This window comes from Stegostoma tigrinum, chromosome 20 (genome assembly GCF_030684315.1).
Source record: "Stegostoma tigrinum isolate sSteTig4 chromosome 20, sSteTig4.hap1, whole genome shotgun sequence".
Lineage (NCBI taxonomy): Eukaryota > Metazoa > Chordata > Chondrichthyes > Orectolobiformes > Stegostomatidae > Stegostoma > Stegostoma tigrinum.
In genome coordinates, this window is record NC_081373.1 from 58,019,615 (window position 1) to 58,038,916 (window position 19,302).

At 42.4% G+C, this 19,302-nt stretch overlaps 1 protein-coding gene across 2 annotated transcripts in view; it reads right to left on the bottom strand.

Annotated features, from left to right (window-relative positions):
* Positions 1 to 591: 591 nt before the first annotated feature.
* ccar1 (cell division cycle and apoptosis regulator 1) overlaps positions 592 to 19,302 on the bottom strand; it is a 108,802-nt gene continuing 90,091 nt past the window's right edge. For both annotated transcript variants that reach the window (XM_048551264.2, XM_048551263.1), the window contains exons 23-25: positions 16,646 to 16,831; positions 11,501 to 11,706; positions 592 to 946 (exon numbers count right to left, since the gene is read on the bottom strand). In XM_048551264.2, the coding sequence (XP_048407221.1) occupies positions 890 to 946; positions 11,501 to 11,706; positions 16,646 to 16,831 (449 nt within the window). In that variant the 3' untranslated portion in view covers positions 592 to 889. The remainder of the gene's footprint in view (positions 947 to 11,500; positions 11,707 to 16,645; positions 16,832 to 19,302) is intronic.

A 19,302-nucleotide genomic window follows, 5' to 3' on the forward strand; every position in this document is an offset into this window, starting at 1 on the left:
CACTGCAGAATTTTACCACAGCTTCTTAGACAGCACCTTCCAAATCCACGATCACTTCTATTTATTACTGAAAAGGCAGTAGATCTATGGGAGTACCACCTGCAATAAGCCCTCCAAGCCACTCACCATCTTGACTTGGAAATATATTGCTGTCCCTTCAAGATCACTGGCTCAAAATCCTGGAACTCTAACTCCAATAGCATTGTGGGTCCACCAGTACTAAATGGTTAAAGGCAGAGTTCATCACCTTCTCAAGGCAAGATAGGGATGGGCAATAAATGGGCACCCACATCTCGTGAAAAATGAAAAGAAATGGATTTTCACGACCATTGATGATAGTGTCATGGTCACCATCACTGGTTCAATTCCAGAATTTAATTTCCACCAAGTCTCTGAATTACTTATCCAGTTACATTTCCACTACACTTATCTCCTATACAATCTCAATCTGCAAACACATTCTTTGATAGTTATAATGGCCCCATACTATATGCTCTCTGCAAAGGGGAGTTTAGAGCTAAAAAAACTGAGTCAGCCCAATCAATTTAACAGAGAAAATGTAATGAGTCAGGTGACCAATGAGCTTGCATGTCTGGTTTCTTATACTTTATTAACATAAAAAGTTAATGGTTCTCTAAAAACATTTTGCAATGCAAAAGTATCTTTAGTTGAATAACTACTGACCTTTGAAGCAATTAGGAAGTTCACTTTTGCTTTTCTTTTGTTTAAACAGTTAATGATTACTCAGAACTTTGTACATCTTTTGTTCTACAAACACTTCCTTAAACTACAAAGTTTCATGACACATGCAGTGCTTTGGTCAGCTGCAACTCCATAAAATAATTATATAACAATATCATTGACTACACCAGGAGCCCCAAACCACACATCATGCAGGTGCTCCATTTTCCCTGGATCTCCCCTGGTCTTCAGATGAAGCGTCACCCTGTTTGAAAACAAAGGAATATAATAAATTAGTGACAAATTAAAACAAATGAATTGTCAAGTGTCAGCAAGATGAGTTAGTTGTGAAAGCACAGGGGTGATCAGCTCCTACGACCGTACCGAAGTGCTGAGGCGTGCACAGCCAACTGCTTAGTGGGATCTATGCAGAATCTGAAATCAGGGTCATTCCCCGAACGGAACAGATTCAGCCCTGATTTGACAAAAGATAAAGTGCTGGAAGATGGCGGGAACCACAGGTAATTTCATTTCCCAGCAGTATTGCACACGGCGTGTCATTATAGCATGTGCACAACTCTTTGAGACAGCTAGATATTAAAATGATCAGCTGCCTCCTATGAAATGAGATTTTGGAGTCACTGGTATCCAGAACCTGCAGTGCAGAGATTATACCAGGAGAGAGCAGGCATGATCTCAGTACATTTCTTTTAACTAGGGTACCTCTCCAAATAGCTGAAGAACCTTTGTGGATACGGTTCCAGTAGTCTGTGATAGGGGTTAAGAATCCTACGTGGTAAGGGATGAGGTGCCCTTTGGGTCGGTTTCGTGGGACACAATGGCCCAGTAGCATTATCACTGGACTGCTAATCCGGTGATTCAGGTAATATTCTGGAGACATGGGTTTGAATGCTGCCATACTAGATAGTGGAATTTGAATTCAATAAAAAAGCCTGGAATTAAGACTGATGATGACCACGAAACCATTGTCGATTGTCAGGAAAAATCCATCTTGTTCACTAATGTCCTTCAGGGAAGGAAAGTACTGTCCCTATTTAGAGCGGCTTATGTGTGATTTCAAAACCACAGCAATTTAAGAACAAAGAAAATTACAGCACAGGAGCAGGCCCTTCAGCCCTCCAAGCCTGCACCCTTCGAGATCCTCTGTCTAAACCTGTCATCTATTTTCTAAGGGTCTGTGTCCCTTTTTTCCCTGCCCATCCATGTACCTGTCCAGATACATCTTAAAAGACACTATTGTGTCTGCATCTACCACCTCCACTGGCAACGCGTTCCAGGCACCCACCACCCTCTGCGTAAATAACTTTCCACGCATATCTCCCTTAAACTTTCCTCCTCTCACTTTGAACTCATGACCCCTAGTAATTGAGTCCCCACTCTGGGAAAAAGCTTCTTGCTATTCACTTTGTCTATACCTCTCATGATTTTGTTTTCAATCAGGCAACCCCCCACCTCAACCTCCGTTTTTTGAATGTAAGTAATCCTAATCCACTCAACCTCCCTTCATAGCTAGGGCCCTCCATACCAGGCAACATCCTGGAGAACCTCCTCTGCACTCTGCCCAAAGCATCCACATCTTTTTGGTGCTGAGATAGTAGGAACTGCTGATGCTGGAGAAACTGAGATAAGAAGGTGTAGAGCTGGATGAACACAGTAGGCCAAGCAGCATCAGAGGAGCAGGAAAGCTGACGTTTCGGGTCGAGACCCTTCTTCAGAAATGGAGGGGGGGGGGGAGATTCTGAAATAAATAGGGAGAGAGGGGGAGGTGGAAAGAAGATGGATGAAGGACCCCTCATGATTTTATAGACCTCAATCAGGTCCGCCCTCAATCTCCGTCCATCTAACGTAAATAATCCTCATCTACTCAAACTTTCTTCATAGCTAGCACCCTTCATACCAGGCCACATCCTGGTGAACCTCCTCTGCACCCTCTCCAAAGCATCCACACCCTTTCGATAATGAGGCGACCAGACCTGTACACAGTACTCCAAATATGGCTGAACCAAAGTCTTATACAACTGTAACATGACCTGCCAACTCTTGTACTCAATACCTGGTCCGATGAAGGAAAGCATGCCGTATGCCTTCTTGACCACTCTCTATTAACCTGCGTTGCCACCTTCAGGGAACAATGGATCTGAACACCCAGATCTCTCTGTTCATCAATTTTCCATAGGACTTTTCCATTTACTGTATATTTGCTCTTGAATTAGATCTTCCAAAATGCATTACCTCACATTTGCCTGGATTGAACTCCAACTGCTATTTATCTGCCCAATTCTCCAATCTATCTATATTCTGCTGTACTCTCTGACAGTCCCCTTCACTATCTGCTACTCCACCAATCTTAGTGTCATCTGCAAACTTGCTAATCAGACCACCTACACCTTCCTCCAAGTCATTTACATATATCACAAACAACAGTGGTCCCAGCACAGATCCCTGTGGAACACCACTGGTCACAGGTCTCCAATTTGAGAAACTCCCTTCCATGACTCTGTCTCCTGTTGACCAGCAATTTTTTATCCATCTAGCTAGCACACCCTGGACCCCATGTGACTTCACTTTCTCCATCAGCCTGCCATGGGGAACCTTATCAAACGCCTTACTGAAGTCCACGTATATGACATCTACAGCCTTTCCATCAATCAACTTTGTCACGTCCTCAAAAAATTGTATTAAGTAGGTCAGACAAGACGTTCCTTCCACAAAACCATGTTGTCTATCACCGATAAGCCCATTTTCTTCCAAATGGAAATAGATCCTATCCCTCAGTATCTTCTGCAGCAGTTTCCCGACCACTGATATCAGGCTCACCGGTCGATAATTACCTGGATTATCCCTGCTGCCCTTCTGAAACAAGGGGACAACATTGGCAATTCTCCAGTCCTCCGGGACCTCACCCGTGTTTAAGAATGCTGCAAAGGTATTTGTTAAGGCCCCGCTATTTCCTCTGTCACGTCCCTCAATAACCTGGGATAGATCCCATCCGGACCTGGGGACTTATCTACCTTAATGCCTTTTAGGATACCCAACACTTCCTCCCTCCTCATGCCGACTTGAACTAGAGTAATCAAACATTTATCCCGAAACCTATCCCTAAATTTCTCAACATCCGTCGTGTCCCTCTCTTTGATAAATACCGATGCAAAGTGCTCATTAAGAATATCACCCATTTTCTCTGACTCAACACAATTTTCATTCTTTGTCCTTAAGTAGGCCAATCCTTTTTCTAGTTACCATCTTGCTCTTTATATAGGAATAAAAGGCTTTGGGATTTTCCTTAACCATGTTTGCCAAAGATATCTCTTGTCCCCTTTTAGCACTCTTAATTCCTCATTTCAGATTCGTCCTATATTCCTGATATTCTTCCAAAGCTTCGTCTGTCTTCAGTCACCTAGACGTTATGCATGCTTCTTTTTTTCTCTTAGCTAGTCTCAATTTCACCTGTCATCCATGGTTCCCTAATCTTGCCAGTTCTATTCCTCATTTTCACAGGAACATGTCTCTCCTGCACACTAATCAATCTCTCTTTAAAAGCCTCCCACATATCAAATGTGGATTTACCTTAGTTGGCTCTTAATTGTCCAGCTGGACAATTAGGGATGGTCAACAAATGCTGAGCTAGCAGGTGGTACCCATATCCCATGAATAAAATAAAAAAACTGAGGAGATGACTGGGCAAAAAGTTGCATCGACCCCTTGGAGCTGTGCAACAAGTTAAAAGCATATTCACAACTGCAGTGCTTTTCTCAATAAGAGTGTTGTCTGCAATCTTGAACATTAAAAATTAAATTACAGCTTCCTTTCCAATGTGCATGGGTACTTGTAGGTTCTCAATTAGTTGGCAGGGTAGGTGAAGAGGGGTGGGGAAAGAACAGCAGGTGGAAGCATACACTAAATTAACATGGGGTATGAGAGTCCACCGAGTTAGGCAAAGAGCATTAGGGGTGCATGACCAGCAGTGAAGGTTGGAATAATGATTTATGTTTTTTCCCTTCTGAGTACCCCTTTGAATCTAGTACCAAGGCACATTCAGACAAGGCATCCTTTGAAAAGGCAGGCAAGTATATAAATTTATCAGGGCGGGCAAAGCTGTCAAAAAAACTCTCAATAAAAACGTGGAGTTAGAAAAGCCGAGTATTTCTGATTGCCCGTTCACAAAACTGTGACAGACTTGTGCTGCATGACTGAATTCCCAAATTATCATGTTATCAACGGGATGCCTGTTGTTGGATAGTTCCAACTGCTTATTGAATGTTTCCTAACCTAAGAAACTTAAAGCACTTAAGTCAGATTTGAGGTGAAATGCTGAACGCTTAAGTGAAATGTTTCCTTTCATAAAGAGTTAGCTGAAGCTGAAGGATGGCATGGTGGCTCAGTGGTAAGCACTGCTGCCTCACGGCACCAGGGACCCGGGTTCAATTCCACCCTTGGGTGACCGTGTGTGGAATCTGCACATTTCCGTGTCCACGTCAGTTTCCTCCCAGAGTCCAAAGATGTGCAAGTTAGGTGGATTGGCCATGCGAAATTGTCCCATTGTTCCCAGGGATGTGCAGGTTAGATGTGTTAGCCATGGGATATGTAGGGTCACAGAGAAAGGGTAGGAGGATGAGTCTGGGTGGGATGCTCTTTGGAGGTTCAGTGTGGGCCAAATAGCTTGTTTCCACACCATAGGGATGCTATGGAATTCTATGAATTTCACTGTATTGGATTTACTTGTATCAATGAAAGTGTACTTTATTCAATAGTAACATGTAATAGACTGGTAAGTTTTATTTCAGTAAAGATGCCTCATGCCCATACAGGATGATAGATGAATTGGTACAGAGGAGGAAAGGCAAGGGTGGTTTGGTGGGGATATGAGCATGGTATGAGGTTTGTAAATGAGGGTCCATAGGGACAGGGGATGAGAGGCATAAGTTTGGCTTAGGAAGTATGAAGAGGGATGGGGTGATGGTCTAAGCTAGCATGGATTGGACACAGGGAGTGAGTGCAGGAGGGATATTTTCTCTTTTAATATTTATTTTCCAATGGCAAACTATGTGCTGCAGCTGAGAGGCAGGCTCTCCGCCCAGATCACTTAGATTAGGCTGTTTCTGGGCATGTTACTCCTATTCCCATTAAAGCTCAACCAAACCATCCCACTTGAAAATGTGAAGTGCAGGGGGCTATTTTCAAAGGTTGGACTTGCAGAGCTGTGATTTCTCCCAACTCTGCACACCCAACTCAAGAATTTTTAAAAAACAGGCAAAAAAAAAAATCAGCCACAGTTCCTACATGCTGGAACTTTGTGTAGTCTTGTTTGTGCATCAGTAGACACCTGTTTACACATGTACATCTGTACTCAGATACTACTGCAAATGTATCCATCTATGTTCATGTTCATGTGTTCAAGTTAATGTGTATCTCTGTGTGAATGCGGACAGAAGACAGAATGCTGCTGGCTTCCAATAATCTACACAGCAGAACTGCCTGATAGTTCCCAATGTGAAGGCTACGATATAGGCCTCTGGGCTAGACACTGCCAGAACTCAGTACTTTTGCCAGCATCAGCACCTACAAGACACGTGATTAACCAAGGGACAAGGTGCTGGTTGTATTACAGTCAGAGATGTCACATTTCACAAACAGTAACCAGATCTGGAATTTAAAGTTGCAAGGCATTGGAAAAATCTCAACAGTACGGGAAAGAAACATAAGGTGCATTTACATGGCACCTTCTGTCTTCACAAGGTCAAAAGCATCTCTCAGAGTAAATAACTACCAAAGCCACCGTTACACAAGTTAGTTTAAAAGAGGCAACAAACACATTATGCTAAGTAACATCCTAACAAAAAGCAAATAGATCAACATTTGATTTGATGATGCTGCAAGGAATATTGGCCAGGACAAGGAAAACCTCTGCATTCTTCTTAAAATAGCAGCATTGGATTCTCTACATCTTCGTGAACACAGGATCAAAAGAACACAAAGGGCCATTCAGTCCCTCAAGCCTATGCCGCCATTCTTAGCAATCATGGCTAATCTGTGTTCTAACTCCACGTACCTCTCTTTTGCCCATATCTTTTCACACCTTTGCTTAAAGAATCTCAGATTTAAACATTAACAACTGATTATTGCCATTTATGGAAGTGCATTCCAAAAACCTACTATCCTGTGAGGAAATGCTTCCTGACATCTCCTCTGAATAAAACCAAAGTTGCTGGAAAAGCCCACTAGGTCTGGCAGCATCTGTGAAGGAAAAAACAGAGTTAACGTTTCAGGTTTGGTGACCCTTCCTTCAGATCTGTTTTTTTGTTCTGAGGAAGGGTCACTGGACCCGAAACGTTAACTCTGTTTTTCCCTTCACAGATGCTGCCAGATATACTGGGCTTTTCTCTCTCTCCTGAATGGTCTGGCTCCAATTCTCAGACTGTACACCCCTGGTTCTAGAATACCCAAGCAGTGGAATTAGTTTATTTTTATCTTTTAATATCTTGAAGACGTGCATGAGACCATCCTTTAACCTTCTACACTTCAGGGAAAACAGGTCTAATTAGTATTACTTCCCTGGATAACTTAACCCCTGAAGTTCAGGTACCATTCTTTTAAACCTATGTTGTACTCCCTCCAAAGCCAATACATTCTTCCTAAGGTGTGGCGCCCAGTCTGCTCATTCCACGTGGGGGCTAACCAGGATTTGTATAACTGTAGCATACCTTCTGCACCCTTGTACTCCATTCTTCTAGATAGAAGGACCAGCATCTATTAGCTTTCTTGATTATTTTCTGTAGCTGTTTTTGGCATTTAAAATACCTATATGCACCCGAAACCCCAATTCTCTTTGGACATCACCTCTACATAACTTCAAAACCTGATTTATCCTTTCTGGCCCAAAACGGATAGCCTCACACTTACTCACACTGACCTCCATCTGCCACAGTTTGGCCCAGTCACGCAATCTAGCAATATCCCTTTGTAGATTTTAGCATAAAATTACACTGTCTACAATGCTGCCTAACTTTGTGTCATCAGCAAATTTGGATAGATAACTTGGATAATGGATGTGAGTTTGCTCGCTGAGCTGGAAGGTTCGTTTTCAGACATTTCATCACCACTCTAGGTAACATCATCAGTAAGCCTCCAATGAAGCGCTGGTGTTATGTCCTGCTTTCTATTTATCTGTTTAGGTTTCCTTGGGTTGGTGATGTCATCTCCTGTTCTTTTTCTCAGGGGATGGTAGATTGGCTCCAAATCAATGTGTTTGTTGATGGAGTTCCGGTCGGAATGCCATGCTTCTAGGAATTCTCATGCGTGTCTCTGTTTGGCTTGTCCTGGGATGGATGTGTTGTCCCAAAGTGGTGTCCTTCCTCATCTGTATCTAAGGATACAAATGATAGTGGATCATGTCTTTTTGTGGCTAGTTGATGTTCGTGTATCCTGGTGGCTAGTTTTTTGCCTGTTTGTCCAATGTAGTGTTTGTCACAGTTCTTGCAAGGTATTTTGTAAATGACGTTCGTTTTGCTTGTTGTCTGTATAGGGTCTTTTAAGTTCATTAGCTGCTGTTTTAGTGTGTTGGTGGGTTTGTGGGCTACCGTGATGCCAAGAGGTCTGAGTAGTCTGGCAGTCATTTCCAAAATGTCTTTGTAGGGGAGAGTGGTTATGGTTTCTGGGCCCGTTTTGTCCATTTGTTTGGGTTTGTTGCTGAGAAATCGGCGAACTGTGTTCATTGCAAGAACTGTGACAAACACTATATTGGACAAACAGGCAGAAAGCTAGCCACCAGGATACACGAACATCAACTAGCCACAAAAAGACATGATCCACTATCACTAGTATCCTTACATACAGATGAGGAAGGACACAACTTTGATTGGGACAACACATCCATCCTAGGACAAGCCAAACAGAGACACGCACGAGAATTCCTAGAAGCATAACATTCCAACCGGAACTCCATCAACAAACACATAGGCTCCAAATCAATCTCCCATCCTGTGAGAAAAAGTACAGGAAATGACATCACCACAGGAAATGACATCACCAACCCAAGGAAACCTAAACAGATAAATAGAAAGCAGGGCATAACACCAGTGCTTCACCGGAGGCTCACTGATATTACCTAGAATGTTGACGAAACGTCTGAAAACAAACCTTCCAGCTCAGCGAGCAAATTCACATCCAGAACCTCAACCTGAGCTACAAATCTTCTCAAAGCTCACTAACTTGGATAATGGCACAGAAAGTTATTAATAAATAATATAAATAATTGAGATCCTAAAACAGATCTTTGTGGGACACTGGTCACATCTTACCAATTTGTGTATCTACCCATTAGTCCTACTTTGTCAGCTGTCACTCAACTGACTTCCCAGCCGTGTAATGTGCCCTCAATTCTGTGCGCTTCTATCTTCTTTAGCAGTGTCTTCAGTGGGACTTCATTAAATGCCTTCTCGAAGTCTAAGTAAACAACATGCACAGACATTTCCTTGGCCACTATCTGAATCATCTTTTCCAAAATTCAATGAGATTTGTCAGGCATGATCTACCAGTCATGAATCCAGGCTGGCTCTCCCTAATTAACTGAAAATTTGAGGTGTTCAGTTTCCCCATCCTTGATTATCGACTCAAACAATTTCCTCGCCATGTTAAGCTAACTACCCTGTGAATCCCTGGTGTTTTTGTCCTTCCTAAAAAAATGCAGTGATATATGAACCACTGTGGAGCCAATAGTTTTTACATCTCATCTTGTAAACAATGCAGCATTTGGTCTGTACTCAAGCCTAAATTCTCAATTTGAGTTCCAGTCTGGGGCATCAATCCATGTGTTCTCATTCCCATAACAATGCTGCCAAGTGAGCTGATCAAGTAAGAGCTGAATGTTTGGAGAAACAAGAGATGGAGGGCTACACTGCTACGATGGCTGTACAGAGAAATGAAGCCTGCGCTCAATGAGCAGAAAAGGCTCTCCCAGTTTCTTGAAGAACACTCACTTAATCAATGTCACTGAAGGCATTTATTTCACCATAAAAAATGCAGTAAAAGCAGCAAACCATTTTGATAATGCTCCTTTCAACCTATTAGCATGTTCTTCTAGCTCTTCTCTCTCCTGTGTGCTTCATTTGCTTCTCCTTCAATACATTTGTGCAAGTGAATGATAATGAGCATCACATTCTAATCATTCTCTGGAAGGTTTGTTTTTAGACGTTTCGTCACCATTCTAGGTAACAAAAAAATTGCTTCTGAAATTACTTACTGGACTTCAGTAAGGCATTTGATAAGGTTCCCCATGGCAAGCTGATGGAGAAAGTGAAGTCACATGGGGTCTAGGGTATGCTAGCTAGATGGATAAAAAACTGGCTATGCAACAGGAGACAGAGTAGTAGTAGAAGGGAGTTTCTCAAATTGGAGACCTGTGACCTGTGTTCCACAGGGATCTGTGCTAGGACCACTGTTGTTTGTGATATATGAAAATGATTTGGAGGAAGGTGTAGGTGGTCTGATCAGCAAGTTTGCAGATGACACTAAGATTGGTGGAGAAGCAGATAGTGAAGGGGCCGGTCATAGATTACAGCAGAATATAGATAGACTGCAGAGTTGGGCAGCTAAATGGAAGATGGAGTTCAATCCGGGCAAATGCAAGGTGATGCATTTTGGAAGATCAAATTCAAGGGCGAACTATACAGGAAATGGAAAAATCCTGGTGAAAATTGATGAACAGAGCGATCTGGGTGTTCAGGTCCATTGTTCCCTGAAGGTGACAATGCAGGTCAGTAGGGTGGTCAAGAAGGCATATGGCATGCTTTCCTTCATTGGACGGGGTATTGAGTACAAGAGTTGGCAGGTCATGTTGCAATTGTATAGGACTTTGGTTCTGCCACATTTGGAGTACTGTGTACAGTTCTGGGTGCCACATTACCAAAAGGATGTGGATGCTTTGGAGAGGGTGCAGGGGAGGTTCACCAGGATGTTGCCTGGTATGGAGGGTGCTAGATGTGAAGAGCGGTGAGTAGATTAGGATTATTTTCATTAGAAAGGCGGAGATTGAGGGAGGACCTGATTGAGGTCGACAAAATCATGAGGGGTATAGACAGGGTGGACAGCAAGAAGCTTTCTCCCCAGAGTGGGGGACTCAATTACTAGAGGTCATGAGTTCAAAGTGAAAGGAGGAAAGTTTAAGGGAGATATACGTGGGAAGTTCTTTACACAGAGGGTGGTGGGTGCCTGGAACGTGTTGCCAGCAGAGGTGGTTGACGCAGACACGTTAGTGTCTTTTAAGCTATATTTGGACAGGTACATGGATGGGCAGGGACCAAATGGACACGGACCCTTAGAAAATAGATGACGGGTCAGACAGAGGATCTTGATCGGCACAGGCTTGGAGGGCCAAAGGGCCTGTTCCTGTGCTGTAATTTTCTTTGTTCTTTGAAATCCCACTTGGATTTAGTACAAGCTGCCTGTGTTATTTATTTGTCATCGTGCCCAAAAGCAAAAACAACTTTACTACACTAACCCTATCACTTTCATGATTTTACAAGTTTCTGTCAGATCACCCCTCAAGATTCACTTTGCTTGAGAAGTGCCTGTTCAGTCTTCTTGTACGAATTCGAGAGTATGCTCTGTACAAATGGCTGCTGAATTCCTCTATAACATAGTGGTGACTACACTTTGAGTACTTGAACACCTAGAGTGTGTTTTGGGATATCTGAGGATATGAATGGCCCCTTATAAAAAGTATTTTATTCATCCTATACAAGAGTGAGTCGGAGCTTTGTAATAAAAAGGGAAAAACAGTCAGCAAAACTTCCATCATCACCTGTTTAAGGACATTGTGAATTTCCTCCATAACTGATGACAGTTTCTTGCTGGTATTAGTCAATTGCTGCTCCAATCGTAGTTTTGACTCCTCACATACTTTCAAATTCTCCTCTGCACGAGTCAGGGATTTCTTACTCTCTTTTAGGTCCAGGGTTAGACACTTGTTCGAAGTCTCCAGATTGCATATCTGCTTTGTTTTGTCTTCTACATAAAACAAAAACAGTGAGCTCAATAGATCTGCCTTGGAACTGCTCATTGGCAGTCTGGGATCTGAATGCTATCCAGACAGACAAATACACATAATCCTGACTTGTCTATCACCATAACACGGCAAATGTACTGCTGATGTCAAATGAATGCTGAGGTAAAAATGTTAGTACATTGCAATGGGACATTCAGATCATCTACATGTCAATAGCACTTTATACAACTCGTTTCAGATGCTAGAAAGATGCTTTCTTCTCTCTTTCCAAACCTTTTATTTTCAGTTATTTGTAATTTTTTTTTACCTCCTATTTAGGAGGTAGCATATTTCAATACCTCACCAGCCTGTTATTCCTCTCTCCACTCCTCACTACATATGCAGTGTTTGCTGTAAACCTGATTAGTTGCAAAGAAACAGGTCCTTCATCAAACAGGTCTACCTTAGTTGGTTTGCTACTGTGTTGAGGGCTTTAGCCTCTTGCAAGGTACTTGCACTTAATGAGACAACACTTCTGTTAGCTCCTATAATGCAAGAACTAGACATAGGTAACACGGTACTGAAAGATTCAACAGATGTTTATTACAGCTCCTGGTATATAAATATATTAGTCACAGATACTTCAGTAACTGGGCTTATACTAAGGTCTTCTGAAGAAGGGTCTAGACCCAGAACGTCAGCTTTCCTGCTCCTCTGGTGCTGCTTGACCTGCTGTGTTCATCCAGCTCTACACCTTGTTATCTCTTATACTAAGCTATTTGCTTACAAACAGCAGCATGTTTCCGTCAGCACATCAGGCTTCAAATGGCCCTGGTTAAGACAGAGATTGAGACGTCTAGATCCTCAGATCACATGGTAGAGCATTGACATCTTCAGCATGTCCCTCAAAAGGTATATTGCACACTAGTTGTGAGACGTAACATTGGTGTTTATACCTCACAGGAGAACCCTTTCATTCTCATCATCTCATTCTTTTATCGTACTCTTCCATTTTTGTCTCCTTTTGTATGCATCCTGGTTGTTTGCCTCAACTGCTTCACGTGGGAATGAGATAGATGTTCTAACCATTTTCTGGCAAGTTTTCCTGAAGTAACTGCTGAATTTATTAGTGACAACTTTGTAACAGCCCCGGTTCTTGCTTTGCCCTCAAGAGGCATCTCTATGTTTACACTACTGAATCATTTTATTATTTTGAAGATTTCTGTTTACCCCCTCAGTCCTCTCCCCCTGCCTGTCTTTTCAATCCTTCAGTTCCAGTGTGTTTCCACTAAGCCTGCTTTGCTGTTTCACTAGTGCTTTGAAATCCTTTTCATAATATGGAGGTCAGTTTTTTATGTTCTATGAAAGCTCAATGCATCTTCTCTTCTGTTCGATCTTTCCTTTGAAAGATGGGGCCGTTCTCTGTTGTGGTAGCATGGTCCACGACATCACCAATCACTAGCTGGCGATGTATGTTGGCTCAATCTGATCTGATTATTAAAATAATCCTTGAACATCAGCTTGCCAGCCCAGCCCAGTCATAGTACTCAAAGGCTTAAGGAAGATATTTGCCAAGATTTTGAATAAACTGGAAAAGCCAAATTATTAATGTTCTTCCTGATGCTTGTGTCACTGATAGCACTTTTCATTGGAGAAAAGAAGGAGGAGAGGGGACCTAATTGAGGTATACAAGATAATGAGAGGCATAGATAGAGTTGATAGCCAGAGACTATTTCCCAGGGCAGAAATGGCTAGCACGAGGGGTCATAGTTTTAAGCTGGTTGGTGGAAAGTATAGAGGGGATGTCAGAGGCAGGTTCTTTACGCAGAGAGTTGTGAGAGCATGGAATGCGTTGCCAGCAGCAGTTGTGGAAGCAAGGTCATTGGGGTCATTTGAGAGACTGCTGGACATGTATATGGTCACAGAAATTTGAGGGTGCATACATGAGGATCAATGGTCGGCACAACATTGTGGGCCGAAGGGCCTGTTCTGTGCTGTACTGTTCTATGTTCTATGTTCTATGGTCTCTCTTTGGCTGTGGTGAGCTGTGGGCACTAGCATAGTGCCCAGTACATGTACAGTTTTACCTGGGGGTAAATGTAGTTCCTATATGTCCACTGTACATATAACAAGACTGCAATGACTAAAAAATCACCAGATTGCAAAGTCTGGTTGACAAGTTTCCAATTCTGAGACTGGAGCAAAACTGTCGAGCAACAACTTTCTGTAAAGGAAACTACTTGCTTGGATTTGTAATACTAAATTATCAAAGTTTATACGTAATTAAATTTATTTTTGATAAAGGCTTTGTGGGCTTAATACATTAGAATCTTTATTTTGTTTAACTATTCATCGAACCATAAAGCATAAATTATTTGTACGTCATTCGTTTGGAACAGCTACAGACAGCTCCCCTTCTCTTTGCCTATCGCCCTATCTAGGTTTCAACTATTTAAAAAAAAATTTCCTTCCTGTTGAATTTCCCCAACTAGCCTCTCAGGCTCAATTCCCACTGGTTCATCTTTGTTATAAGTCAGGAAGGTCCAACCTTTGCATTTGATCTGACCCAGTGATTGATTGAGCCAAACAAATTTCCAAAAAAGTTCAAGATAACAAAGTGGATGAACACAGCAGGCCAAGCAGCATCTTAGGAGCACAAAAGCTGACGTTTCGGGCCTGGACCCAAAGGGCCAAAACGTCAGCTTTTGTGCTCCTAAGATGCTGCTTGGCCTGCTGTGTTCATCCAACTTCACACTTAGTTATCGCGGATTCTCCAGCATCTGCAGTTCCCATTATCTCCAAAAAAGTTCATGAGTTTTATCCCCCATAATTTCTGTACTGGGCGATATGATTCAATGAAATTGCGCTATGAAGTATCAGCTGTAACACAAAATTTGTATCCAGCTCTCACTAGACAGATAAGACAGCAAATGTCCAAATGAAGTGGAGATCTTGACTGCTGTCATATATGCAACTAAACAAAGGTCATATGGGATGAGATCAAGGAGAAGGTAGGGAACTTGTGCGTGGAGTCTGAGCAGATAGGGGAAGCCCTAAATGAGTTTTTTGCTTCGGTTTTCACGAAGGAAAGGGACCTTGTTGAGAATGAGAACTTTGAGGAGCAGGAAAACAGGCTTGAACAGATCGAGATTGAGGAAGTTAATGTGCTGGAAATTTTGGCAAACATTAAGATTGATAAGTCCCCAGGGCCAGAACAGATTTATCCTCGGTTGCTCCGGGAAGCGAGAAAGGAGGTTGCTAAGCCGCTGGCGAAGATCTTCGCTTCCTCACTCTCCACGGGAGTCGTACCAGAAGATTAGAGGGAGGCAAATGTTGTTCCTCTTTTCAAGAAAGGGAATAGGGAAATCCCTGTAAATTACAGACCAGTCTGTCTTACGTCTGTGGTCAGCAAGGTTTTGGAAAGAATTGTGAGGGATAGCATTTATGACTATTTGGAAAAGCATAGTGAGATTAAAGGGAGTCAGCATGGCTTTGAGGGGGGGCAGGTCATGCCTTACAAATCTTAAGTTCTTTGAGGAGGTCACGAGACAGGTTGACGAGGGTCGAGCAGTGGGTGTGGTGTACATGGACTTCAGCAAGGCATTTGATAACGTTCGCCACGGGCAGGCTCATTCATAAAGTCAGGAGGTATGGAATACAAGGTGATTTGGCTGTCAGGATTCAGAATTGGTTGGCTGACAGGAGGCAGAGAGTGGTTGTAGATGGTAAGTATTCTGCCTAGAGGTCAGTGCTGAGTGGTGTCCCACAGGGCTCTGTTCTTGGGCCTCTGCTCCTTGTAGTTTTTATAAATGACTTGGATGAGGAGGTTGAGGGGTGGGTTAGTATGTTTGCTGATGACACAAAGGTTGGAGGTGCCGTTGATATTATCGAGGGCTATTGCAGGCTTCAGCGAGACATTGACAGAATGCAGAGCTGGGCTGGGAAATGGCAGATGGAGTTCAACCTGGATAAATGCAAAGTGATGCGTTTTGGAAGGTCGAACTTAAATGCTGAATATAGGATTAAAGGCAGGATTCTCGGCAGTGTGGAGGAACAGCAGGATCTTGGTGTTCAAGTGCATAGCTCCCTCAAAGTTGCCACCCAAGTGGATAAGGTTGTTAAGAGAGCATATGGTGTTTTGGCTTTCATTAACAGGGGGATCCTGCTACAGCTCTACAAAACTCTGGTGAGATCACACTTGGAATATTGTGTACAGTTCTGGTTGCCCCATTATAGCAAAGATGTGGAGGCTTTGGAGAGGGTGCAAAGGAGGTTTACCAGAATGCTGCCTGGACTGGAGGGCTTGTCTTATGAGAAGAGGTTGACTGAGCTTGGACTTTTCTCTCTGGAGAGAAGGAGGATGAGAGGTGACCTGATTGAGGTGTACAAGGTAATGAGAGGCATGGGTAGAGTCGATAGCCAGAGACTTTTACCCAGGGCAGGACTGACTGCCACGAGGGGTCATAGCTTTAAGGTGTTAGGAGGAAGGTATCGAGGAGACGTCAGAGAGAGGTTCTTCACCCAGAGTTGTGAGCGCATGAAATGGTTTACCAGTGGTAATCGTGGAAGCAGAGTCATTAGTGACATTTAAGCAACTGCTGGACATGCACATGGACAGCAGTGAATTGAGGGGAATGTAGGTTAGGTTATTTTATTTTTGGATTAGGATTATTCCGCGGCACAACATCGTGGGCCGAAGGCCTGTACTGTGCTGTACTTTTCTATGTTGTATAATCACTCGGCAGTCCAGAATGATCCACAAACAATGGCCACTTGGATCAGGTGATGAAAACTGTCAGTCCCAAGAAATTGTACCTCAGTAGTCAGTACCTTTACTTGAGAAAGACGGTGAAGAGGCTGCATATAATCTAAAATACATACTCCCGTCCCTCTTTTCTCAATACCATTTCCTGACCATTATTCTTCACAGAAACCCAGAATCTCATCCTCCAATTCTCTTACCCATCTTGCCCTCCAGCGACTGCACTTTCAGCTCCATTTCTGCTCGAGTCTTTTCACTCTTTTGTAATTTTTGCAGCAAACTTCCCACATCCACCATCGCTCCGTTATAAACGATCAAGTTGCTGCTTTCTGACCCATTGCTGGATTCCGGTTTCACTGTTAAACTAGGCAACAAAAGTTTGTTTCCTATAATAAAATATGAAGAGGCATATCATTACTGTGAATGGATTCAAATTTAGCCCATAGTGATAGAACAGAAGTTACTATTTTTATGGAAAGTGAACTTGTGCAGTTTTCAACAATACTCTCGGCCTGGGTGTGTTTGACAAGCACAATGTAGAGTTACCTTGACTCTGCTATTTATTTGACCAGACGACATCAGAGGAACAGGAAAGTTGTAAGGGTCCTGACCCAAACGTCAACTTGACTGTTTCTCTGATGCTCCCTGACCTGCTATGTTCCTCCAGCTCCACACTGTGCTGTCTCTGACTCCAGCATTTGCAGTTCTTGCTAGTTCTGCAATTTATCTGTTGTGCCTGCCCTTGGGAGTACGCAACTGTACAGTATTACTCCTGGTACTACCAGGGAAGATGTGATGGAGATGAAAAAAAGAGAAAATGTTCTTACAGGAAGAAGGTTAGAATGAGGAGCTATTAGAAAGTTGTCAGCTAATAAAATGGATGGCTTATCCCTAGAGGTGGCAAATAGAGAACTTGAGGAAAGGAAGAAACAGGGGTGGCTTGACTGAATGGAATGGTTGGAGGTTAGAAACAGAATTAATGAAATTTGACAACTAGAATGAGAACAGAAATAACAATGTTAGAACTTGCTTCCTTTTATTACTGCAGAATTTTAAAATTTTATACCATAAACTCTACTGGCTGATGTGGTACAGAATTGTCCTGCACCACATCAGAAATAAGTCAGTCATTCAGCCCCAAAGTCCACTCCATCAGTCGATGAAATCATGGCTAATATTCTACTTCAACACCATTTTCCTACACTATCCCCATATCCCATAATGTTTAAATAATTATTTTTTTCTATTCATCTCAGTCCTGAATGTACAATATGAATGAGCCTCAACTGCTCTCTAGAGAAAAGATGTCCAAACATTCACCATTCTTTGATCAAAGAAATTCCTCATCTTTACAGACTGAAATGGCCTGCTGCTTATTCCGAGACTGCATCTCCTGGATTCTAGAGGTCCCCACCAGGAAAATATCCTCACTGCATTTACTTTATTTAGCTCTAAGATTTTTTTAAATTTGTGAATAAAATCACCCTTTAATTTGAAACTCCAGAAAATATAATCCCAGTTTTTTTTCTACACAATGTGTGTTTGAAATGCAATCCCTAGATGGGTAGTGGAGGCATTAATTGAGGCATTCAGGGACATTAATGTTTATTAAAATAGAAACAATGGGCAAAGTTATGTGGGTAGGTAGGAAGTCGACACTATGTCAAAGTGCTCAGTGAGCTTGGGCAGACATGGACCAAATGGCCTCCTTTTGCAAAATAACAATTCTGAGATTAATTATATTTTCCGGTCCTCATGAGACAATCCCTATATTCCAGGAATTGGTTTACTGAAATTTCATTGCATTTCCTCTGCAGTAAATATCTTACCTTAGCTAAGGACAGCAAAACATAGGAAGACTAGGCCATTCAACACTTGAACCTTTCTGGCATTCAGTGAAATCATGGCCATTCTGTGGTCTAACTCGATATTCCTGTCCCTGGCCCACAGCCTTTAACACCTCTGCTTAACAAAAATGTATCCTTCTCAGATTGAGAATTAACTGAACTAGCGTTAACTGTCATTTGTGGAACAGAGTTCCAAACTTCTATCAGCCTTGTGTGTAGTAATGCTTCTGTACAACTCTTCTGAATCGTCTGACCTTAATTTTCAAGCATTTATAGAATCTCCAATTGGTGGAAAAAAGTTTATTTTTTAGCTATCCTGTTTTTTTTCCTGTTAATACCTTGAAGACTTCAATCAGATCACCTCTTAACTTCTTAAAGTTCTGTATAATTACATGAAGACATCTTTACTCCCATATTCAAATCCAATTATGATAAAAGCAAATATATCATTTACCTTAATTGCTTACTGTACTTGCCTGCCAATTTAAGAGTGACTGAGAACAAGGTCCTAAGTTCCTTTGAGATTCAATACTTTTCAGTCTCACTATCTAAATATTCTGTACTTTTGCATTTCCCACTAAGGTGGATAACCTCTCATTTCTCCACATCATATGCCATCTTCCAATTTTTTTTTTACTCACTTATTTAACTTCTCCAAAACCCCTGAAGTATCTTTGTACCCTCCTCAACCCTCACTGCCACCAAGTTTTGTTTGATTAATTTAGTAAATATTACTTTTAACCCCAAAATCCAAATCATTAATATAGAATAGCTGGAGCCCAGGCACAAACGCTTGCAGTACCACATCACTCAGTCTGCCATCAAGAAATGATCCATTCATTTCCCCCCACAGTGGTCGAGAATGCCCTTGACCGCGTCTCCCGCAACACATCCCTCACACCCCGCCCCGGCCACAACCGCCCAAAGAGGCTCCCCCTCGTTCTCACACACCACCCCACCAACCTCCGGATACAACGCATCATCCTCCGACACTTCCGCCATCTACAATC